Below are 26,357 nucleotides of genomic sequence, written 5' to 3'. Positions count from 1 at the left end.
TCACCTATCTGCCCTTTCCTAGGCGCAATGAATGCACCATCATTGCTTTGCGTTTTGTGTTGAATACGGACGGTAGCCGTGCGTCACATACAGTCCAGTAGTAGTAGACAACTAGCGAAACATTATGGAAGTTAGCGCACGCAGCAGCAAGGAAACTACTATATTTAATGCAGCCGCAACATTCAAATCTTATGTTTGGAAATACTACGGCTTCGAAAAGAAAGACGGAAAGCTTGATAAAACCTCCGTAATTTGCAAGGAATGTCGCACTAAGAAGCCATACAACGGCAGCACCACAAATATGCAGACCCACTTAAACCGATGGCACCAGTTTCCCTCCCGCTTCCCCGCCCAGTTCCTCGTCAGACACCGGAGAAACTCTTGGTAAACCAGGTCAGGATCAGAAAAAAATTGCCTCTTATTTTGGGAGTCCCCTTGCAACTCACTGTGACCGCGCAATGGCTATAACTAAGGCCACTGCTTATTTCATATGCAAAGACCTCCAGCCTTAGCGTGGTGGACAACGAGGGTTTCAGACAGCTCGTGCACGTTTTGGAACCCAGGTATAAAATACCAGACAGGTCTGTGTTCACTTACAAACATATTCCCGATATGTACAACAAAGTGAGAAGTGAGATTACTGTGTCGCTGAACAGTGCGCAAAGAGTTGCACTTACAGTGGACATCTTGCACAATAGATTCATATACATATATATATATTATTATTATATTTCATATAAGACACTCAGTGAGAATAGTCTGTGTTTACACTATAGGTGCCAAATTGTTTACATTTTCTTTGCACAAAACCCAATTGTGAAAGGGCTTAAATAAGTTGTTTTACAAGTTCTACTCTTTATAAGGAATAAAGTGGTATCCTTTTTGTAATACCATACTGAATTCCATCTTTTTAAAAGCTTTTTTTCTTTGCTTATTTGCATCATGTTTAATTGCACAATATCGCAACAAATTGCATTGTATCGTATCGGATCGCATTGATTTGAACTTAATGTGTATCGAATCGTATCGCATCGTGACGACGGTGAAACGTATCGCATCGTATCGCCAGAAAATTCCATGTATCGTTTAAGTATCGCATCGCTGGCAGTGGATCGTGATGTGTATCGAATCGTCCTCAGTGCTGAGATTCACATCCCTAGTATATACGCTACTGCTGAAATGTTGTGTCTTCCTTCTCTATTGCTTTTTGATCTGTGGTTCAAAATGAAGAGACAAACAATTGTCTCATTTGTTTCACTGTATTTATTCATGCTGTTTATTGTGTTTTTATTTTATTTTTTTGTATACAATATTTCATTGCAGTCTCAAGCCTCGCCACAAAGTAGCCAGTGCTTGACATCTGATATGCATTACATATTAACGGCATTTAGATTTTAATTTCATCATAATTTTAATGTAATGAATACCTCTTACGAATACTGACAATACTAATATATAGTAATACTAATTACTAATACTAATATATAGTATTCATGACAATACTAAGAGGTCATGAATACCTCTTACGAATACCTCTTATGAATACCTCTTAGAGTAGCGCACATACATCAAGAACGCAATTTTTTTTCTTCTCAGTGTCACAAAACTGAAGATATATTCCCTGTACACTGCTTGTGTCTCACTCTCGCGCTTCTCAGGATCTTCCTTCATCTGTCTATCTCTGTCCGTCTGTCCTGTTCTGTGTCACAAATAGTTTCAGTTTCGTCGTTTGACTCTGTCTTAATGTTTTCCTGATTGTTATTCACATTTCTGGTGCAAAAATGTAGTTCTCATCCAATCTTCTCTTCATTTTGAACTATAGACAAAAACATCTTTGAGAAACCCACAACATGTGAGCATAGAAATTTGTTATAAAAAGCTACTATTGCGGGCTTGTTTGCTTTTGTGTTGTGGTAAGGTTGAATTACATTACCTAGAAGCAGGTTGCCATATATTGGCCTCCTCAGTATAACTGTTTGAGAATCACCCCTGGTGACAAACGTGGTTAGTGAGTGAAAGTGATTTTCAGTTGTGTGTGTGTGTGTGTCGGTGTGGGTGTGTGTGTCTGTGCGCGTGTGAGATTCCATACTTAATCACAAACACTTGCCTTGACATATAAAGGTAGGCACAGGATATCAACTTTTCAATGGAGCATTTTGTTAAAGAACACAACATTCAATATACATTGTTATTTCACTCGCCGTAATTTAACGTCAGTTTGGTGTTGCGTGTTGGTGTTGAAATAGAGGGTTGTCACGGTACCTTTTGCATTGCTTATCTGGAATCGTATTTCCTGTGCCTTAATACAAAGTATAAATGTCAAAGACTTTGCATGCATAAATACAAGATGACAAAACTAAAATGTAAATGCCTAAAGTGAATTCTGATCTGTTTTGCATTTTGAAGCTAAATACATATATTAAGTACCCCTTCTTGCCACCAAACAATGCTTCCCAATGAGAGTGAGCAATAGACAGGTTATTTTCACTCTTGCTGTAATTCTGCCAGAGTTTCTGGTTGACAGCTCAGTGTCAAGCAGCTCCTCGGGCATCCTTGCAGGTTGGCCATGTAGACTAAGAGGCTAAGGACAAATATCAAGGTGAACAAAACAACAGAGCCAAAGATAGGCCAAATTGGTTGAATACAGTTGAGGCAAAAATAGTTGCATCTGACAGGTGATTAAGATTGCCTCTCATAAATCATATATGGGCATGAAACCAGATTTAAGTAGAACGGCATGTCTGAAGGACATTATCCAACCAGGTACGATACTTTAAAAATATAGTACCCAAGAACATACAAGAAGTTGTTTACTCCACTTAACAGGAATCTTCTAATGTCACCAAGTGACAAATAATGCATTTTTCATGCATCTGTACTTCTTGGCTATTAATATTTCTCACAACTTTCATTTTTGCACAGCGTTTTCTAATTTACATGTATAGTTTTACTCCTATAAATTTCTCCTAGCCATTTTTTGTTTCTCATTACTACGAAATAGAATTTGAAAAAGTCGTCCATTAACTCAGACATTACGCCTGAGCCGCAGCGCAAAAAGAGAAAGTCTATACATTCCTGTTTTGACACAAAAAAAAATAATGGAATCTAAGAGCGAAGCATCAGATGATAGCCAAAATGACTTGGCGAATTATTTATGTTTGTACAGCATAATGTCACACACCTGCCGGCCTCTTTACCGTCATGTTTTTTTTCCTTAAAATTATGGCATCATTAAGTCTAGTAGTAATTAATTAGTTTAGCTTTGAAAAAATAAACCTCTGTAAGGATATATTTCACTTTTATGGTAACATTTTCAACACACGTGTACGTCCTTGGTGACTCCAATGAGACTTAATGTGTAATTTACTGGTGGGTAATAGACGCACGCTGGACAACGAGTCGGACAGAAAGACAAACTATGCCAAAATGCATTGCAAAAATTTGCAAGGGGTCGAGAAGTAAAAGATAGCCAAGTATACACTGGCGTGGTTTTCCACAATTTTTTTTGGACAATATTTTGTTGATCCTCATGTGCAGGCAGTTGATACACAGTGAAGACAAGCATGTCATGTTTGTGAACAGTACCGAGACATAGACTGATTAAACAGTTTGAGATGAGACAGCCACGCTGGTGACAATAACTATTTTTAACAAGCCAGAGGCAGGAGATGAGCTTAACTGCCCTTGGGAGGATCTGAGTCCCCGGCACTGGCCGGCGGCGGGTATGGCTCTTATGTCCATAACGATTGGAGCTGCACTCGATAATGGAGAATGAAGCTGCTCAGACACCGGGCAAAAGTTGCTCTCTGATCATTTTGTGCATTAGATCGAAATTTCAATTTTCCAGTGTTGTTCATGGGGTTGTGTTTCATGGGCAAAACAGCACTTCACGGATCGCAGGCTCCCCTAAGTGTATTTTGTGACAAAAATAGACCACCCTGCACTGCATCTTTTCACATCAAAAGTGGAATATCACTTGGTTGACTTATTTCATTGATGTTAACTTTCAGTCGTTGAGAGAAGTCGTGATATTCTTTCAGTTAATGAGCTTTAATGAGCTTATCTAGTCAAATGGTTAATATGCTGGTGAAGCTAACTTGTGCGAGTTAACACTCGTTAGCCATCACTGAAATGTTTTACTTAAAGGTAGAATGTCTGTTACACCCGCGCTGCAAGAAGGAGAGATACCGACGCTCTTTCCTACCGACTGCTGTCAGGCTGCTGAAGAAAAATAACAACAATAATAATAATAATTAAATGATGTGAAAAACAATTGTAAATAGCACTGCGATTTATCCATTTTGTATTCATATTGCACTTAATTGAACTGTGTTTGTTTTTCTTCTTTCTTCTTTCTACCCACATTCTTGGTGCTGGAGGCTGTAAATTTCCCCTGTGTGGGACAAATAAAAGATATCTTATCTTATCGTATTTAATGTGTAGAATTCAGTGCCCTCTAGTGATGGACAAACATAATGCAACTATCTAAGCTAGAAACGCATGTATTTTGAAGCCTCTTGAAGCTCTATGGTGCCGTAAGAGAGACCACACTTCTCAAAGCCAAAGACCACCGTATTGTTTTGAAGGTGCAGACAACATGTCATCCTTAATGTCATCAAGTGACGAAGTATGTGCGTTGCATTTGTTACACATGCTAAGTTTGTCTCCTTCATTTATCCGTAGCAGAAAGATGTCAGCGAAACATGGCAGCCCTCCCTACTTCAAATAAATTTACATTAAAAAAGTAGGTTGATGTGATGGAAAAAAAAATATATATTTTTGAAATCAATTGTTTATTTTTTTAAAATAATAAACTGTGAAAAAAATGTTCCACACTGTTCCTTTCACCACCAAAATAAACTAAATAAAGAAATCTTTCACTAAGTTGCGGGCATGGTGCAGCCTATCCCTGATGTCAACGGCAATAGACGGCGGGTACACCCTGAATGGGTTGCCAGCCGATCGCAGGACACGCAAAGACAAACAATCATTCACACTCACACTCACAATCACATCTAGGAATAATTTAGTGTTCCATTACCCTTCTCATGCATGTTTAGGAAACCAGAGTATCCAGAGAAAACCCCTGCAGGCAAAGGGAGAATATGCAAACTCCACACAGGAGAACCGAGGCCCGGAATCAAATCCATAACCTCTGCACTGTAAGGCGGATGTATGAACTCGTCATCCACCATCCCTTAAGTACATTAGATGCCAGAAAAGTACTTTTGATACTTACAGCAAATGTCAGCTACTTTTATTGAAGGACTTTTCAACAAGGTGATTTGAATTTTGAACCTCTACCCCATTTTTTTCTGTTAAGAATCTTAACTTAAAATACTTGCACCTTTGCTCAAATATCACTTTAAGGTAATTTATAGAAGACTGCTAAAATCGTTTACATGAGTCAATTGATCCAAATTTTCTTACTCCATGCTTTGTGATGTATTTTATTCCCTGCTTTCCGATATATCTATTCAAAAAGAACCAGGTGAGCAAACCATTCTTTGATGTCATTTATCAGTTGGTAGTTTGTACTATGCATTATTGTCCACTCTGAGTCTCTCTCAGATATTTTACACTAATTGTGTTAAATATAATATCTAGCTTTTCCAATGCAACCGCACCTATTGAGAAAATTCTGAACAATATGCACACATTCCCCAATTCATGATTAGATACATAAAATACATACATTTATTTTAGGTACCAGTAAATAAAGTAGACTCCCCTCTCTCACTTATACCTTTTATGTAAAACAAGAGCAATCTATTTATTCGTTCTAAGTTTATTTATTTATTTATTGAAATCATTGTGTTACAGCCCCTTCCAAAAGTATTGTAACAGCAAGGTCAGTTTGGGTTCATCTTTTGAATGGAAGTGCCCTCTTCAGTGTACAACAAAAACAAAGGAAGTGGCGTTTCAAGATTTATAGAGGGGAGCGTATGCTTTCTAGATAGCACTTTGTTCCAACTGCGGTTTCTGTAAAAGTACACAAGAAGTTGAGTTGAGATATGTCATAAATTACAAGATCGTATTTTCAGTCATGCAAAAACTACTTCTGTCAATTCAATAGCCTTTACATTACAATTGGTTTTTGAAATAACTGTCGTGGAATACTGCATATTCCTTTGTAGTCTATGGAAAATGTCAATCAGTTGCATGCACTCCGATTCTCAGTTGACCATCTTGTAGTTTGAGGCTAGCTGCATTCAAAGAACCTGTCAAAAACTTTAAACACATGAAATGAAGTTGTCTCACTTGTTGTCTGACTTCAGATCGGAAATCAGATGACTTGATGTCATCTGATTTGTGTGCGGCGAAATGGGCGACATGCACATTTGAATAGTTATTGAAAGGTTTGATACATTCACGTTATCTAATTTAGATCAGTGGCTGCCAGGAAGACACACAATGTTGCTGCGGATTGATTAGTGCACCCGCTCAACCTGGCAAAATGGGATTTCTGTTACATTTCTGAGAGAAATATTTGCATTGAATTAAGATTCATACGCATGCTTGACAGATAAGGTCCTGGCTAGCCATGCAGGAGTGACACGCTGGGTGAAGCGTTATCTTCCAAAGGACATCTGCTCAGCCTGTTTACAAAGCCCGCTTTCCGGGATCAGGAGGTTAATCTAATCATCAAACTGCACAGGTTGGCTGAACTTCCTATTCAATCGCTTCGGTAATGAGCAGAAAGATCTGTGGGCTTCCTCGAAGTCTCTCGCCTACTGGAGCAGCGCAGAGTTTTGTTTTATGAAGCTTTTGTTTTTTTCCTGACCAATACATTTCGTACTGGACCTCATTTTACAAACACAGTTTTACTTGTTTCTTGGTGCATGCAAAGAGAGTCGACATCCTCGCAGAAATTATCAAAATGGAATGTTTGCAGTGGCCATGTAAACCCGCTATGTATCATTTTCTCTAGACCAATACACGTGAAAGTCCAGTTTCCTATGGCACTCTGATTTCTTTGAAGGTGTGCAAAGACCGAGTGGTCACTTGACATACCTGGAAAAGTGTTTCGCCTACGTTTTTCCTTCTTTTCCCCTCAGGATACATTGCAGGTTATGAGTGCATGCCGTGGATGTCTTCTCTTCAAAGTTGAAGACAGAGTGAATGCAAACAATCCTATTTGCATGATTTCGCTCCTTCACCCAATGAAAACGGACAAGAGTCTCGATGATCAGATGGAAAAGCAGAATTGATAATGGAATTGGAAAAGCTAAAGTCTAAATGCTGAATTCTATCCCAAAGTATGATGTATAGACTGTTCACTAATGTACAACTGAAGCACCCCTTAGCTGCAACCATGAGGGGCGCTGTCGATTGAGTCTCAAAAAACGAACAACATTGACACCACCAGTCAAGATCTGTATCTGAAGACCTGTCCTCCCAAAAACACTAGTTAGCTCAAAGCACAAGTAATCATTTCAAACAGGAGTTCACAATATTCAGAAATAGATTCTCTCAACTCAATAAAATTGTATTTTAAAATTACAGCTAATAAATTCACTCATTGATCCCCACCCCATCCCCTCCCTCCTATTGTTCATCACAGAAATAAAGACAAATAAACACCCTACAATTTACACACAGTGTGCGATACTTTGTAAAAACATCACGTTTGCGTTTCCTAGTTCGCAGGCTACTCCTCGGTTAACAAAGAATGAAAATACAAATTCTAATGAAAGCACAAAAATTATGCCATCAACACCATTACGAAGACCAAAGCTAAAATATGAGATTTATCTTATTTTTTTTAACCAATCCAGCTCCTGCTATGTACTACTTCAAAATGGAAAAGGCTCATTACAACGATAAAGCCAGTGGAGCTTCTGTGTACATTACTTTTACGCAGTAATGTGTAAAGCATCTAAGTGGAAAAACAAAACAAGCTCCAACTCTGGTCGATGTACGTATTGTCACAGAAACTAGATCATATTCCTCTTATGCTGTCACGTTGTGCCCGAAGCGATGGAATAATTGCTTCGTGCACAACAAAATAACTGAAAATGGATCCCCGAAATAGCAGACACAGAAAGAGGTTTTGTCAGGGAACAAAAGGAGTCTTTAATACGAACACAAAATACCCGACAGGGAGAATAACAAAAAGCGCTGGTCAAAATAAGGACCAGGGATAAAATAAAGAGAACAACAGAAAACGCTTGCGGAAAAAATAGCAAGGAGGGTCTGATTAGACAATTATATAAATTTCATTCGCAAGAGGAACAACGACGCGCAATAACAGCCACAAGGCTAAGAGGCAATGAATAATACAAATAGGAATTGGGCAAGAGAATATTGGCACGGCGTGGAATACTCCGGCAGTGAGTAGACTGCCAGAGCGTCCAAATAAAGGCAGAGTTATCACTCACAAATGGGTGACAGGTGTGCAAGCGGCGGGCAGAAAGCCCGCCCTCTGCTGGCAAACACGGGACGTGACATATGCGGGGCTTGAATCAATGCCTATCCTCTCCCGCTGCTCTTGTTTTACCCACCGGTGAGTTTGCAAGCGTGTGAAATGACCTCCTTTCAGATGATTATGAAACAAACACCGTTTAGCTTTCAATCTTCCTGTCAGTCTGGGAATTACAACTTACTGGTCCGAAAGCAACGCCAAAGAGCCTCTCCATCAAGTGTAACCACAGCTGATCAATGCGCAGCCCGCTTTTCATTAGGGCTTGTAGTATTTAGTTCTCAAATCCTGCTCTGGTAAAGGAGCCGAGCAACACGCTGTAATCTGGATGTTAATGATCAATAGTGAGCACTGAGGCATTTTAAGAATGAATGCTTTGTTCACAAAGAAAACATGTTTAGTCCTCCTGGCTAGACTCACACGTGGTGATAAGATAATACAGGGGCGGGTGTATCTCTCATCATCTCTAATGGAAGTGCCCGGAGATAGTGTCCTTGAAAAAGGTTGACGTGCAGGGTTGTAACATGGCCCGGGCTGCAGGCGAGTGAAAGGAAGATCAATCTTTAGGAGGGCAATCATGAAGAGCTTCCGCACCAAAAAGGTTGCATCGGTGTGATGATAATGCAGGGTCTCTTCTGTTGCTCATTAAAAAAAAAGGCTAATAAAAGACTAATGGTGTCATGTACAGTATGATCAGCAGGAAAAAGTGCTTTCGAAGCTGATGGAAGAGTTTCAAAGGAGATGTTTTCAGCTCGGTCTGCTTGCGGCCTCCGTCATTTTACTTAACAAGTGACACTTAAATCTACGCCTTTGGAATTTGAAGCAACGGAACATAAGTCATTGCCGTTATCAGCTCTGAAGAAGACTGTAGAAGCCCTCACGCTCCTTTCTACGCTCTCATGCCGTTGCTCTCTTTTGCCGCAGCAATAAAACTCGACACACAGTCCCATGCATCAGGAGAAGTTGTGGTCTAATGACTGATGATTATCTGCCCCCTTGGCGTCTCTTTAACCAGGAAAACTTTCTGGAGGTCATTCAGAACCAGGAGTTTTTTCTGCTCCCCACGGATGAGATAGTGAAGCTGCTGTCCAGTGATGACATCAACGTGCCTGATGAGGAGACCATCTTTCAGGCCCTGATGAAGTGGGTGAGATACGACGTCCAGCATCGACAAGAGGACCTCGGAATGCTTCTGTCTTATATTCGCCTGCCTCTTCTTCCGCCACAGGTCACACGTCGTGTCTTCTTCCTTACTGCCATATGAGATTGCTGTCTTTTTTTTCTGTGGATGGGTTTCTGTAAAGCCCAACATTCTGTAAAGCCCAACATTTTGCCCAACATGTTATTGTCGTTGTAGCATGTCTTGGATTAAGAATGTTTCTAAATGAAAACCTAACATTAGGTACAGTTGAAAAAAATCCAAAGCATGACTCCTACAAATTCCATCCAACAATGGTTCTCTTGGAAAAATAACAAGTCCAAATATTGGAAATATGATGCAGCGCAGTTTGACCGCCGCAAGCAGCAATCATGATAATATGCAGTATCAATAATGGAAGTGGGATCACTAAACATTTTAAATCCTGTTGAAAAAAGCCATTTGTTCTCCCTGATTTTCTCAGATCGCGTTTGAGAGTTGTTGGCTTTATTTTGTGAGGGCCACTATAAGATGGTTCACGAAAATGCTTGATGTCAGACCCCGACTTGCAAGGTTCAGATCAACTTTCAACCACCGGACTGTCACTTCACAAGGCACATCTTAAAGACACGACTGCTGTGTTGGCCAGGCAAGCTTGGCGGAGACCGGTCCAAAAAATTGGCAAATGGGCGAAGGAAATCAGGATCGACGGGCATTTGCACTCTGTATCATTTATTATTACATATTAAGGCAAAACAGGAAAATAATAATACGTTTTAATGATTTTATGCAAAAATCCATACTTTTCAGATCGACAATACTACTAATGCTTTATTGCAGCTAATATTTGATTTTTTTCCTCCTTGATTGTGGTGACAGCAAATGTGTGGCTTCAAATTCAGTGAATGTTTGTTCTTAAATTCTTGAACTGCAGCTTATTGCTGACCTGGAAAACAACAAAATGTTCTCTGATGATCTGGAATGCCAGAAACTGTTGATGGAGGCCATGAAGTACCATCTTCTGCCTGAGCGCCGTCCCATGTTTCAGAGCCCAAGAACCAAACCTAGAAAGTCAACAGTGGGTGCACTTTATGCTGTCGGAGGGATGGATGCTACCAAAGGTGCGCTGTGATCCATTGACAGCAGAAACGCACACAAACAGTCGCAAAGCAATCAACTCACACTGGGATTTCTGCCTTTTAGGTTCGACCACCATTGAGAAGTATGACCTGCGCACCAACACCTGGGTTCCACTTAAAGTTATGAACGGACGCCGGCTGCAATTTGGCGTGGCCGTGATAGACAACAAGTTGTATGTGGTCGGTGGAAGAGATGGGCTCAGGACCTCCAACATGGTGGAGTGTTACAATCCAGTCAACCAAGTGTGGTCCACCATGCCCCCCATGTCAACACCCCGACATGGACTTGGTAAGTGGAGACTCTCTCTTTCTCGTTGCCTCACTCTATCCATCCATCCATCCATAAAATCGATTTATTGACCAACTTTGATTGATCCATTGCTTGTGAACATTAGAGCCTTTTGGGGTTGCTCCTTTTAAACCCAATCATCTGTTTCTAATTAACCTGTTCGCCTGTTTCAAACATTTTTTTTTCAGTGTGTTAAAGCTATCAAATACAAAATGGGAGAGTGTATGTCTCTCAGCAAAATAAATAATACCATAATATTTTTGTCTGTGTGAATATCAACCATCTTTTTTGGTGAATTCAGTTGAACGCAGGTTGAAAATGATTCAAGTAATTGTTTTTCTATCCGTTTTACAGCTCACCAATGCCTTTGCAGTTCGGGTTTGTATTTGTAAAATTATTTGCACACATTAGGCGAAATTGGTTAACTTCACACTGTGCCTCCAAAGAACTCATTTGGGTGTGTGGTGGTAAACTGTGAGGTTTTAATTGAGTTCATTTCCTTTTTTGGTACTTTGTCTATCAGCATGACGTTTCAGTGGACAAAGACTAAACATTGCATTTCATAATAAACACTCAGTTTTCATGTCATGGGTTTGTTCAGGCAGGCAACAAAGTTTGACTGCAATACAGGATATTTTCTGGATGTAGGCTCCTAGCTGCTGGCATGCTGTGAACCTGAAATTACACATATCCTTTGAGATATACCTTTGATATGTTCTCTTTCCCCGATCAAAGCACGGTGGGCAAAGCTGTCCCTACTCTTCCTCAATGCTCCCCGCCCGACAAATCTCATATCAGAAGCATTTTGATTCACAGTTGAAAGAGGTCTGCGTAACAGAACATCGAGATCTTGTCAAAGCGTGCCTGGGTGTTTCTTTGATGTTGCGTTCAGGCCAAATATCTGCCTGCTCTGATTGTACCACACTTATTTGGAGTCTAAATATATTTGCGCCGTGTTTTTCCCGATGTCCCCACAGCTTGCCGTGAGCTCTACGGTTGAGACGAGAAAAACTGTTTGTTTTGATTTTCAAAATCACCCCCTCAGAATTGCCTCTGTTGACAGCGTTCACGAAATTTCCGACCTCAGCATTGTACTCTGGTTCTCACAAAATCATTCAACTCTCACTACTGAACTCTAATACAGAATGAAGTTGTGTGCTGTTGTCAAACAGACTTCCTATGTGATTTGGGGCCAACGAAAAACAAGGCTGTTTCATTGTCTTCCTGTTTTAAAAGATTTGCCCGGCTGTGGCTCACAATTGATGTGTTCTTCAGGCTTCTTTTGTGCTTTACGGCTTATTTGATGTGCAAGCAAGCGTCACAGCCATGAGAGTTGCTGCTACACAATCAAATGTTTGGATTTGCGGTTGTAGAAGTAATTTAAGAGTTTGTAGTGTCGTAGGAGAAGTAAAGCTAGCAGTGATATAATTAATTGCAATTGCACTGATTGTGATATTCATGGCAATTATAGAAATAATAAGAGGGGCACTAGTAGTAAGTAGGAAAGTGTAAGTGCTAGTCTGAATCGTGATTTTAGCAGGCGCTCCAATGACTTCATGTTACAAATGTGTCTCGGCCCTTTCCCAAATGGCCATGACATATTCGATATTGTTATAATATTGTAATATTGTTTTTTTTTTCTCTCTTCTTCTTTCTACATACATTCTTGCTGCTGGAGGCTGTAAATTTCCCCATTGTGGGACAAATAAAGGATATCTTATCTTATCTTATCTTATATCATTATTTTTATAGCCTGTGTTAAGCATTGTTTGAAATTAGTTTAATCATTTATTTAGCCTTAAGCAACATTCATACTGGATGCAATTAACAACATATTTGTATGTATCTAATATGAATCAAATACCAAACATATTGGACAGACGCAGTGATAAATGTAGACATTATACAAGTTTGCAATCCGGTGAAAGTCAGTTATGCAAGCATGAGGTACTTGCATGTTACTTGCACCCTAGCATATCTGTTTTGGCTCACTATGTGCAGGCATTGCTGTGCTGGAGGGCCCCATGTATGCTGTAGGGGGTCATGATGGTTGGAGCTATCTCAACACAGTGGAGCGCTGGGACCCACAGGCCCGACAGTGGAACTATGTTGCCAGTATGTCGACACCACGAAGCACCATGGGAGTCACCGCTCTCAATGGGAAGTAAGTTGCTGGGCCTTTTGTGAACCTTTCTAGCAGCCGGTGCATGGCAAAATGCTGATTGATGCAATAAATCAGGAAAAAAAAACTTCCTGACCATCTGCTGCCCTGTTTCGAACCTTGGGACAAAATTTATGGAAAACATAAATTTTGATGTTTGATGGGGTAAAGGAAGTAAAGAAAACAAAACATACTACACTGTGAGGACTGGAACACAGCTCGTAAATTATTTATGGCGCAGCTTAAAAAGTTCAGTCTTGATCGTCCAGTGGTTAGCACGTCAGCTTCACAGTGCAGAGGTACCGGGTTCGATTCCAGCTCCGGCCTCCCTGTGTGGAGTTTGCATGTTCTCCCCGGGCCTGCATGGGTTTTCTCCGGGTGCTCCGGTTTCCTCCCACATTCCAAAAACATGCGTGGCAGGCTGATTGAACACTCTAAATTGTCCCTAGGTGTGAGTGTGGTTGCGAATGGTTGTTCGTTTCTGTGTGCCCTGCACATTGGCTGATTGGCTGGCAACCGATTCAGGGTGTCCCCCGCCTACTGCCCGAAGACAGCTGGGATAGGCTCCAGCACCCCCCGCGACCCTAGTGAGGATCAAGCGGCTCGGAAGATGAATGAATGAATGATTCCAACAATACATTCATTTGACATATTGTTGGCAATTTGTTTTCAATGGAGTTGTACAAGTTATAAACCGCAGTAATGGAGCATAAAGTGTCCAAATGATTTATCTTGGTCTCATTGTTTTAAATCACAAACATATATACAAACTTGTTTCTATACACTGCGAGTAAATAGGCCCAAGTACGTTTTTTCTATATTACACTTCGAGGGTATCGTCCGCATGAGTTGTGTCAGCAGTAAGTCTGATTTGTGAGGAATTCGCCATGCCATTGTTTATTAAACCGTAACAAAAGCTAACAAGTACTGTATTGTCGAACAGTGACTGAATGAAGCTGGTTTACAGTGTAGTCTACTCTCGGGTAAGAGGAATGTGTGTGTGCAGTAGTTGCAAAACTGTGTGACGTATTAAAAAAGCTGCCGCAACAAATTAGAGGTGTCGTATTTTGACCTAATTCACACGTATTTAATCCAGAACAGCACTTTGTGGGCTGAATTATGTGAAAGTGACTAGAACAAGAACGCTCTCAACTTTGTACTGAAGTTAAAAAAACAACAACAAGGCTGCTGCTCGGTCCTATGATGTTGTGCCAAAGTGAATGCGATGTTATCTCTGAATGTAGGTCGAAAAAAGACAAGGAAGTGTTTTTCCAAGGCTCTACTGTCTTGCTGCTGGGCATGTGAGCTCCCCACTCTTAAGGCACTCGTGATGATTCCGGCAGGAAACACACTCAATAAATGCTGCTTCTTGAGAGTGGGACGGCTGATTTGAATCATTCCTGCCACTTTTCGTGATATCAGCGCCCTCAGTGAGCACTTAACCAATTTGCTCCACGTCCTAATACAGTATTTCCGCAATCCCGTCACAGCTATCGAAACTCCATCAATATGATCCTAAACAAAAAACAAAAACAGTGTCCAGTAGATCATCTGGAACATTTGGGAATCTATATCAAGTTATACGATAAAAACATCAAAAACCTAAACATCATACTTCCCAGGGATGCTGATTGTTAAATGTATTGTTTTCAGATTGAGACGCGCTTTGCCAGGTGAACTCGACTTGCTCTGACAAATCAATTAAAGGACGGAAACATGCTTATGTTATATTAGGCCAGCTAGTTGGCCCTGTTAGACAAATTTGAAATCTGACTGTTTTTTCGAAACGGGCCCATTGCTAATATAGTTGAAGTACCACGGGACAGCTCTATTTATTCCCAATGCCCCAGACAGATTATATTGACATGGCAGCAGAGAGGCTGAACTCTGATTGGACAATGAAGTGCAGCCAAGTGAAATGCTATGAAATGAAGAGCACTGTGGGAAATGGGGTCATACTTTTGGATTTTTCAGTACAGTTAGTCTTTATTTTGTTTACTTTTTTTTCCCCCGTTAGGTCAGTAGATTTCACTCAACTCAACTGTATTTGTAGAGCACTTCAAAACAACCACCACTCTATACAAAGCGCTGAACATTTAGAGCAAGTTTGTTGGTTTTTAAAAATATGTTTGTACTTACCGGTAGTTTTTTTTATTGGTTTCAATATTAGTTGTAGTTTTTAAAAAAATATATGGAGTACTGTATTTGGTGAGTGCAAGATTAAAAAAACCAACAACAACAATGGCTCAAATTATTGTGTGATATAGTAAACTACAATTCTCCAGTTTATTTTTCAGTATTTTGAGATCATGGCGACATTATTCTTTGAAATTCCCAGATTGTTTGCAGTAGGTGGCCGGGATGGCAGCTCATGTCTGAGGTCAATGGAGAGCTTCGATCCTCACACCAACAAGTGGAGCAGGTGCGGCCGGATGGCCAAGAGGCGAGGGGGTGTGGGTGTGGCCACATACAACAACTTCCTTTATGCTGTGGGCGGACACGACGCCCCGGCCTCCAACCACTGCTCCCAACTCTCAGATTGTGTTGAAAGGTTGGGAGAAATTATTTTCCTCTGGAGAACATGCAGAAAGGAATGTTACACACACACATTTTGGATTTGCTCCAAGTGTACGCGAGGAATTCACTAATGGGTGTGGACACTCATGAGTTTCATACTGGAACAAAAGATAATTTGTTTCACCACACTGATGCTCTCGGGGGTCATGTTTTCCATCATTTCATCTATTTCAAGTTGTCTACCACCATCTGGTGGTCACCGTAGACATTTACGTGACAGAGCTGTACTGGCAATAATTCCATGCTCAGTTGGTCTTACAAAAATGTGCAAACTCTCATGTTTGATCATATTTAATAGACTATAATATACTATATAACATACAAAATTAGATGTTTAAAAAAGGAATACATTAATGGGTTGAAAAAAATACTTGTGTGCTTGTGGGATCTATCCAAAATGGAGTTGTAGGGCTGAAATGAATTAAGGAGTGAACAGAATCAGCGTACGTTTTCAATATCAGTCCAGTTTTTGTTGACTGGCACATGGCACCTAAAGATTGAGCAGTTTTAAATTATTAATTTGGCTTGCTCCATGTCAAACTATTTTGGCATGTAAGCCTGTTTTCCATTATTATTATTATTATTTTTTCATGTAATGACTGCCCTTTAAAAATCCAATAATCATCTTGATCATTAATTATAATCAAATGCTTGAGTGGTCTCCACAGATTGGGAAAATAATTAAATGATGAAGTTCTTGTAATAACATAACAGTTTTATGGATCAAATGTTTGCAGTGTAACCAATTGATCAAATATAAGATTTTATATAAGAACAGTCTACAGCAGCAAGATTGGGGAGAAAGAAGAAAGAAGAAAAGCAAAGTGTTCGCATTCTCAAAATAAATGTTACGGTTTCAATGTACACCGTTCAATTAAGTGCAATATAAATATAGATACAGATAAGGTGGCTGTGCTATATACAATTGTTTTCCACATCATTTTATTTTTTTTATTCAGCAGCCTGTACCGCACGGTATATATTTTTTTCCAGTAAAATCCCAAACATGACATATATACATAGTCAAGGGGTTGCTGGATAACAATAGTCATGACGAAAATGATTCAGTCGTTGTCGCAGCAGGTACACGCTGCAATAGAATATCTTGCTGATACAAACAGTTTATTGTGAAACACTTTATTTGACGTATACAAGTCATCTGTACGCAACTAATGTACATGATTGGATTGATTTTTAAAAAAAAAGGTGAAATCCAGTGGAACATGATGCACAGTTTGAACATTCGATTGAGTGATTGATTTGCGCTCGACCAGAGGGAACCCTCATCTCACTCGTGGTCATTCTGCCACACTTTGAGAATCACTGCATTAGACAAAGATCTTATGCTATTATTCATGCATGCACACTTTTGAAAAGTTGCACACTTCATGGTGCATTGGTCAGCATACTATTTCACTTCTCTTAGTAAATGTCTTATGAATAAAACCCATGTTTGACTAATTTCAGGTATGACCCCAAGACGGACACGTGGACTACCGTGTCCTCTCTCAGTGTTCCTCGGGACGCAGTAGGCGTTTGCATGCTGGGTGATAGGTTGTACGCCGTAGGTGGATATGATGGGCAATCCTACCTGAACACCGTTGAGTCATACGATGCGCAGAACAATGACTGGACTGAGGTACTGTGTTGAACAATTCATATCAATCTCATAACCAGAACAATAGTCACACCAAGCTTACCAACAATTGAAAGAAAAGTAGAATTCTATTCCATACTGATGCAAATCAAATGACTTTTTGTTTGTTTGTCTTTTACCTGTGGTTTACAAATAGCTTTGTCATCAAGCTTGAGGCATAGTGGGACGATTTGAAATCCTCAAATGAGTAACTGCATGTTAACCTGTTTTTCGTTCTGCAGGAGGTCCCGCTAAACGTTGGCAGGGCAGGTGCTTGCGTGGTGGTGGTGAAATTGCCTTGAGCGTTTTTTGTCCCACGCCTGTTCGATATAAACAAATGAAGAAGAGCAGACCACCAAAACAACAAGGACGCGTCCTCTGAGAGACACTTGTTTTTATCCTTTCGGCTTTCCAGATTTTTGAGAGGGACAAACAAAACAAAACATGAGCAGGTCTCTCCCCCATCATTGGCGCACACGTGGGCCCACTGGGGAGGGGACCCGCGCCCAAACTGGAATGTGCATTCTTGACATTCTCAACCGATCAACAGTTTTCATACTCTTGGCCAAGCTGTAGCACCGCTTGCCAAAAGATTGATGTATTGCTTTATTATTCTGGTTTTACAAAAAAGCTCCGATCGTTTTCCTATTGTTGTCATCCAAACTGTACATTTTTGCGCTACTTTCCTCCCTTTACAGCAACTCAAACCAACACATCACTGTGAATAACAAGAACACAGAAGATTTTTTTGGTGGCCACTGTATTAAAATATATGTTGCTTCTTATCTAGTTGGTAGCGTTACACAACACCAAAGTCATTTGCTTGTCCTTAGAAATCTGGGGGATTGAATAAAGTTTTACACAATTGTGAATTCCATGAGATTATATCATATTGATATTTCACATTGCTACAATTATGTTGGAGTCCTGTTTGAAGCTGTGTGCTTGGATTACTGCCGTTATTTCTTATTTCTTTTATGCGCGCAAGGTGAATGTATTATTTCATCACCATAGCTTCTATCAAGTTTACTGTGTGTTCTGTACATGCCTTCTTGGTTTACGTAGATGGTTAGCGCTTATTGTCCAACGTCCCAACGACCCAACGACCCAACGTCAAGGGCCGATTGCCCAAAATGTGACGTTTTTATTGGTGTATTTTACATATTCCGCTCACAAGAATTAAATAACAACTTGAGAAGAATTTCCAATTATTCACATAATATGCTTCCTAGAATGAATGTTACTTTCTATGTTTTTAATCAAGATTTTGTACAGCATGCTAGCATCTTAATATAATTTTTTAAGATCACTGCATGCTAAGGGGACATGGAAGGAAAAAAAAACTTAGCGAGATCTCACAAAGTAATGCGAGATCTCGCAAAGAAAGATTGCGAGATCTCGCAAAGTATTGCGAGATCTCGCAAAGTAACGCGAGATCTCGCAAAGTAACGCGAGATCTCGCAAAGAAAGATTGCGAGATCTCGCAATACTTTATTTATTTTTAATGGTCGTTGACTTGCTTCCGGGTCATCGTACGTGTAAACGCAGACGACAGTTATGGAGCGTGTTCTTTTCCTGCGCGTTGATCTACTTCCGGGTCAGCTTGGCAATGTTGACTGTCGGGCGCGGCAGAGACTACACATTACACAACCTCGGAGGAGAGAATCATGGAGGAGGACTTGGAACACTTCTTGCGATCAAGAAATGTCACTCGGGTGGACATTACGCGCATGAAAAGAGACAAGGTGGGCATACAGCCATACACTAACATAATAAGCGTAACAAGAGCAAAATGGACACTGGCTCCGACACGCTCACTTGCCCTACTGTTAATTTTGTGTTTTGTAAATACGCTACTGTAGTGCAAACAGTTTGATTCTTTTGAGAAGTAAGAAAAGCATTACATCAATTCTATTACTATTATTAATCGTAGTAGTAGTAATTGGTCATGCAGACCTCCAAATACAGTGATAAACTAACTTGGCGGGGAAAGTGAAGCTAGCATTTCTATCTACTCTAGCTGTACTGTTGATGTTCTTAGTTCTAACAATGACTTTATGTAACACAATTTTAAAAAGACATCACAGTTAGTAAATGTGCTGCTGCTTACTGATGTATTATTATTATATTATGTGATATTGAATACAAATAATGACTGCTCTGTACCATCACTCATGTTACATTTGTCAAAAGTTATTATTAAGTCAAAATTTCAAGTATTCATTCTCACAATTTATCTTTGCAGGTTGACATGGCAGTAATTTCTCTGATGACTGAAGAGCAAATGGGCATATATACTTACCACTTATTCTTATGATGGTTTCAGGCAAGATGGGAGTTTTCAGTTTTACCCAAAGGTCTGAAGTTTTATATTCCATTTAAAATGTTGAGATTGATGTTTGTAAGAATATGTCAATGTGAATAAAATTTGTTCCAAATCATTCTTAACAGTTTTTTTAAACACAAGAAACCACCTGCTGACGAAAGTGAGGAGTGACAATTACGTAGTCGTCATTTACAGGCAGGTGAAAATTCTATTGGGATGATGTACAATTATGCAGCATCAGCATCCACGTTGGTTAAGTATTTGTGTATAAAGTCAGCAACCAAGAAAGAATATTTACACCAATAATGCTTTGACAAACAAACATTTTATGTTGTAGATCAAATATGTTGTCCATATACAGGAAGAAAAACGGCAGATAAACAATGCTTTTAATTATGATGGCTATATATTATTTGTCATCAAAAGTGTTTCAATTATCCTTTGAAGGTGAAGTGATCAAAGAAATGACAATGGTCAAATTCAGGCTTCAGTAAATGTTAATTCTCACACCAGTTGAGGAGCCGTAATATAGTTTGGTCCAAACACCAAGCAATACATAGATTGCTGTAATTTATAAAGTGTATGCAGAAAATTGGTGAAGATTGCACGGCTGTCTGTCCTATGTGTTGTGTTATTTTGACTTCAAAATGGCGCCGTGAGAGTGGCTGCCTTTCCAGCAGCTCCTATATTTCGTATATTTTATATTCTTCCTTTCATAAATTTGCTGCTGTGAATTGGGAATTTCTCCATTGGGAGACTAATAAAGGTTTCTTATCTTATCTTAAAGAGTAGCGGTGAGGGCCTCTCTGAGGTGTAAATACAAGTTCACAGCCTGAAATGGATCTTTTGGTGGCATTAGACTGGGCCATTAAAAAAGCACACAATGCAAATACATCTGGATCACAAGGCATGGTCAAACGAAAGACACACTGGCTTTTGCACAGTTGAACTTGTTCATTGTCAACTGGGGAGAGGAAGTCCGTTGTACCATAAAGTTCAGGTAACGTATACATCACGTTGGGCCGACCACTGGGGACATTCATGTTCTTTGAGGGCCTGATGAGATGGCTGTTCCAAACTAGGGCCGTGTCATCCAACTCATCCTGTTGAAAATAATATACAGACAGATTAAATAAGAGTTGCACAGTCATATCGGCTTTTATGAGCAAGAACCTTTAGCGTGAAGCTGCTTTTTTGTCTCATTCCTCCCCTCTCATGTGTACCACATCTCCCCAACTTTTCCTTCACCTTCACCACACACCATTATCTTCTTGGGTGTTCCTGTCCACTTTCCCATCAACTCACTCTCATACAAAAATACACATTTAATTAATGAGTCTATCAGAATGTATGAACTCACCTGAAAAAGTCCCATGCAACAAAATTGTAGGATGTTTTTGTCCAGAAATCCACCATCAAAGAAGCCATTGTCTCTGAGGTCTGTGAAGAGGGATAACCAGAACTCCATGCACTGGCTGCGAAGAAACCGCCACCAATATTCAATTCTTTGATTGGCGGTGCTGGCTCCGTCCAAGTAACTGTCAAGAGTGCTGCCTGGCGGTATTGGCACCAGGAAACGCTGGAAGCCTTTAACGTGACCATTTTCAGTCCCAAGATCAACTCGAACGATTCGAGGACAACCCCCCCAAACGGTGCACAACGTCAATGTAGTAACCTCCAATCAACTTCGGGTCACTACTTGTTATGTAGGCATTGAGCCACATTATTTTCCTTGAAAAACCATCAATAGCCCCATTGATACAAATTCCAAATGGTTTCAGTTTGTCATAGGAGTCCATGTCTCGCTTCAAATGTCTTTCGCTTTTATGGAAACCGTACTTAACACCAAGAACAGATTTAATGTCTTTGTATTTAAAGCCAATTTCAAAGTAAAATTCTATTAAACTCACGAACGGTTGAACACGCTCCATAACTGTTGTCTGCGCTTACACGTACGATGACCCGGAAGCACGTCAACGACCATTAAAAATAAATAAAGTATTGCGAGATCTCGCAATCTTTCTTTGCGAGATCTCGCAAAGTTGTTTTTTTTTTCCTTCCATGTCCCCTTAGGGGCTCCGTACAAATCCATGTTACTAGATGGATGTTGTTTGACGATATCAATATATTTTTTTTTTTACCCGAATGGCCTCAGAAGCCATTACGTCAACACTGTCAGTTTTGTTCCTGGTGCACCAGTTTATAAACCAAACATGAGTGTCTCATCAACAAACTGGAGACCAACTCCTCCACCTTATCTCCCCCGCATCCACCCCCCACATTATTTACCCTCCAAATTGTTTTCAAAGCTCCTCTATAAACGACCTACTCAAGACTGGTGGAAATGGAATTTGCATTCACAAATTATTGTCTCAAGTATCAACAAAGAATATGTAAACGTTTGATACAGGAACTTGAGGGTACACACAAAAACATTTCGTCACAAGCCATGACAAACTTGTTTGTATTTTCCCTTTCTATTTATTTAATGTCAACATGAATTAAGGTCTATTATATATGTCACCACATATTATAACAGTACCTCATCTTGACAATATGCCCTCTACGGAGGCTGTTAGAAAGATAGCAGGCCATCTAATTGAACATCAACGAACGTGCTATGACGGTGTTGCTTTTGAAAATTGGTATCATTGAGGAGGAGGAACGTAATTGCTCAATCATCCCAAAGGAGGCGGATGCTGTTCATTATTTGGGTTTTAAATGGAATGGAATACAAAATACATTTTGTGCGAATGGTTGCTCTGTATTCACACTAAAGCATTTTTTTTTGATGATCATAGACAATGTTTCGACAAAGTTTCAACATAAACAGACAAAAATTGTAGTTATGGTTTCCCTCAAAGGACTGTCACGACTGTGAAACCGAATAAACATTTAATGGTCTGATATTATTAGGTTTCATGGATAACTAGTTTTGAAATGAGAAGTCAAAGACAATAGTTCAACTATTGCTCAAGTTAACTGTAAAATGTATTTTGGCAACCCACCGTGAATGATTGCAATAGCTCAACCTTATTCTTTAATTGCACACTGCATGCCAGTAGAAATGTTGGTTCCATTTTTAACTTGAATCATGCCTTGAGTTTGACACCTGTGCCACAAAACAAGTAACATAATATAATAAAGGCACAACACGCTTTACTATATACTGTATATAGATTTGAATGAATGTATGAGAGCATTTTATTTTACATGCCCTGGCCACATCTGACAATTTGATTACTGAAAGTACAGTACACGAGATCTTCGACCAGCTGAAAGTTGCGGCACAAGTTGACTGAAAAACTTGTTATTTAACTTAAAGTGGCTGCACAAAATAAAATCACCTGGATCCCAATAAGTAGTATAGTGTACTTAAAACACTTACCTGGATCCTGATGATTTTATTTTGGGCAACCACTTGAAATTGATTAACGTCAACAAAAACCTTTGATAGGTTTGATCAAGGCACAGGCAGACCAATTCTGAGTTCCGCAGACGAGTGTGGCTGGATGTCATCATATTTTATTCATAACTATAACAATTTGCATAAAATCGTCCGAATCATTGTAAAAATTCATTCAACACGTTATTATCTTTATATGTTTTGAAACACCCCACTGAGTCGCGAAACAGCTTTATTGGGAGGCGAAAAAAGGATGTTGTCAGACGGACATGAATTATTGGGGTGGAAGGCATCTGTCTATTTCCTTATGGTCCTCCTTGGACACAGGTTCTTTCATTTCTCTATAAGGCGGAAGAAGACCCAACACCACGTCGTCTTTTCTGCGGTTTATCACAACATCATACGAATCGATTCGGGCTTCTGAGACTTTCAGATCTTGTCAGGAAGCAAGGGAAAAATACAGTCTCACGTTTATACAGGGATAATATGTTAATGAGGGGCGGGCAGTCCTTCCCCTTATGTAAAAATAAGAAACAAAGAAAGGTCAATGCAGTTCGAGCTTGGCATGATGACAAAGTCCAGACTTCACTTGCTGTGCATACATCCTGAGACAGGAGTTCCTCCTAAGGGAAACTTGACAGCCTTCAGGGACTTTGCTGAGATGGGGGTGCAAAAGGAGACCCTTGGGGGCTGTTAATCACTCAAGGGGGAAGAAGATATAAACTTAACACTACGTTCTTTGTTTTAACAGATGTTCAGGAAAGAGACTTGTACCAAGAGTACTCATATTAAGGCTAAAATTCCTTAATACTTTCCACTGGTGGTCTATGATCTCACCCTCACCAACTTTACATCAACCATCCGTAGAGGTCTGCTTGCAGTTACATTGGAATGTACTTACCGTGGATGGACTCCAGCGAGTCCGTTTCTCCTTTGGCCATGTCAAAGACTGAGCGAGCTTCTCCTGCGATGAATTTAAAGAGAATGAGAGCAGCCACTTCCATTGCCCGGGAAAGCCTTCGTCACTCAAACTACATCCATACACAATGAGACTTCGCTTTGAGCTCGACTTGCTCAGGGCACGAAAAAAAACCCTGGAGAAAATAGCAGAGGTGAACATTTCCAGTCAACCCACATGGCCCAGTAGTCCATCCCTCATCGGCGACAACCAATCAGTGTTGAGAACCAACTTTCTACATTACGCACAGGCAAATAGAAAGAAAACAAATACAAGCAACGGACACACATGCGCAATGTGGTGATACTTAAAAAAACAAAGCAAAACAAACATGGGACACGTTAATATAAAACACTGTTGTTGTTGTTTATTTTAATTATGTTTGGCTGCGTGTCAGGTGTGCAGCATCTGTGGGTGTGACGTGGTACCGGTCCATTCTCAATGCTGTTCGGCTGTCGCCGACGACTCTGACGGACTGGGCCGGCACGAAAAACTGACGGCAGCTCACTGACAGACTCACTGGACTGACCAAGTCCCTCTCTGAAAAATACTTTAGCTCATTATCAATCTTACATCCGCCAAGGAGATTCAGAGAAACTATTTGTCTTATCTGCAATAAACCCATGAAAGTACCGCTACACATGAATTCAGCAAGTAATGTGACATGAACCACAGTAAAAAGAGTGGGCATAGACATATAGATTGATACTTTGCATGCTTGGAATTCCTAAAACAGGACTGGAGCATGGTGACTTGAGCAGACTGTGTGGAGCAAGACTGAGGAGGGCTGAGATTTCATTCCAACTTGCAATAACTTCGGACCAGCTATGAATCACAAAATCAAAATGGTAAAGGTCCAAATGTCTGAAAAAATACTGTACATACATTGTGTAGTGAGTGACGGTATGTTCATGCTACCTTTATGGTGCCAATTAGCCGACGTAAAGAGAAATTTTCATTTGAGCCCCAAAAGCATGACAAAGGGTGCACAATATTGTAATGCCCCCCAGTAGCGGAGAGAAGGATGCTCGCAGTCGCTGATACTCTTAATCATTTTTAATAACAAAATAAGTAATAAACACACACATTCAAGGAGTTGCTGTTCGCCACAACTCACGCCCATACGCTCCACATTCAGACTAACTCCCGGAGCCAATATTCCCCCCAACCTGGCTCCTCCCCTCCCTATGATGTCACACAAATACAAGAAACAGATATTACAATATAAATAACTGCACCTGCTTACGTGATTTTGACAGAGGTGAATGATTATAAGAAAATCAAACTTTTAAAAGGGAGATTATCAAAATAAAGAAGGGAATGTGGTCTATTATTTCTACAAGAGCAACAGTAATTGTTCGCACTGTTCTGTTTGTTGAAAAAAATATATATATTTGTGATTTTCAAACTGTGCCAGTCTTAATAAGAACACTCGAATGGAGGAAGGGGTGCCAGAGGGCGCAAAGGGGGTGCCAAAGCCCACCGCACTGGAACAACAATAGCACCCAACCACTGTAGCACCCTCCCCCACAAATGTATGATTTTTATTGTTACTGTGAGAGGGACAATCATACATGCCCCCCCCCCCGCCCCCCATTCCTAACGCAAAGTACCGCCCCTGCTGTAGCGCATTTATTGTGATGATTCAAAAGTGCATGCATTCAACTGTATTATCCCGTGTGAGTTCTGCCCTGCAACCTTCACAGTGCAGGAGCTTTACAATACGATCACTCATGAAAAGAGCACGCTCCTTCACGGTGACTTTATCATATCAGAAAAGATCAAAAGAGGGTGCTGTTGCACAGCAGAGAGCGCCTAGGTTGTAATCGAAGCACGTCACAACACGGCAATTATTAAACGCGCCAAGTGACATTAGGAAAGCTAAGGATGAATACTTGAGCTAATCACCCCGCAGAAATATCAAAATGATGAAATGACAGGAAATTGGAAGCAGAGGTGTCTTCTCGCTCTTTTTTCAAATGAACATCTTGCTGAATTTTAAGGAGATGCCTACAATCAACCAACTCGAGAGATGATTTGTCATGTTTTAAAGGGATGGAGGTATCACAGACTTTGAAACAATCGTGTGTAATTGCTTGACAAAAGCAGACAGATCGTGCTATTTTGGATCTTAGTTCCCAGATTTTTTTTTATAACTCTTTTATCTGTCTCTCAATTTATTTATTTTGTGTGACAGTGAGCTGCAAGGATGAAACGAGATGTGACAAGTGTGCAACAAGACACGAGTTGGGAGCCGTTTTATATTAATAGTTGGTCTTGCAAGGGTGTTTATTTATACAGCATT

The 26,357-nt window shown here is 40.1% G+C and overlaps 1 protein-coding gene across 2 annotated transcripts in view; it reads left to right on the top strand.

The window, feature by feature from the left end:
- klhl4 (kelch-like family member 4) overlaps positions 1 to 18,674 on the top strand; it is a 56,166-nt gene extending 37,492 nt beyond the window's left edge. For both annotated transcript variants that reach the window (XM_052066486.1, XM_052066496.1), the window contains 7 exons: positions 9,438 to 9,650; positions 10,495 to 10,681; positions 10,764 to 10,988; positions 12,990 to 13,152; positions 15,488 to 15,700; positions 17,194 to 17,365; positions 17,605 to 18,674. In XM_052066486.1, the coding sequence (XP_051922446.1) occupies positions 9,438 to 9,650; positions 10,495 to 10,681; positions 10,764 to 10,988; positions 12,990 to 13,152; positions 15,488 to 15,700; positions 17,194 to 17,365; positions 17,605 to 17,664 (1,233 nt within the window). In that variant the 3' untranslated portion in view covers positions 17,665 to 18,674. The remainder of the gene's footprint in view (positions 1 to 9,437; positions 9,651 to 10,494; positions 10,682 to 10,763; positions 10,989 to 12,989; positions 13,153 to 15,487; positions 15,701 to 17,193; positions 17,366 to 17,604) is intronic.
- Positions 18,675 to 26,357: the final 7,683 nt, after the last annotated feature.

Source organism: Hippocampus zosterae, chromosome 1 (genome assembly GCF_025434085.1).
Source record: "Hippocampus zosterae strain Florida chromosome 1, ASM2543408v3, whole genome shotgun sequence".
NCBI lineage: Eukaryota > Metazoa > Chordata > Actinopteri > Syngnathiformes > Syngnathidae > Hippocampus > Hippocampus zosterae.
The sequence above is the reverse complement of the archived record's forward strand: the minus strand, read 5'-3'. Positions and strand labels throughout refer to the sequence as shown.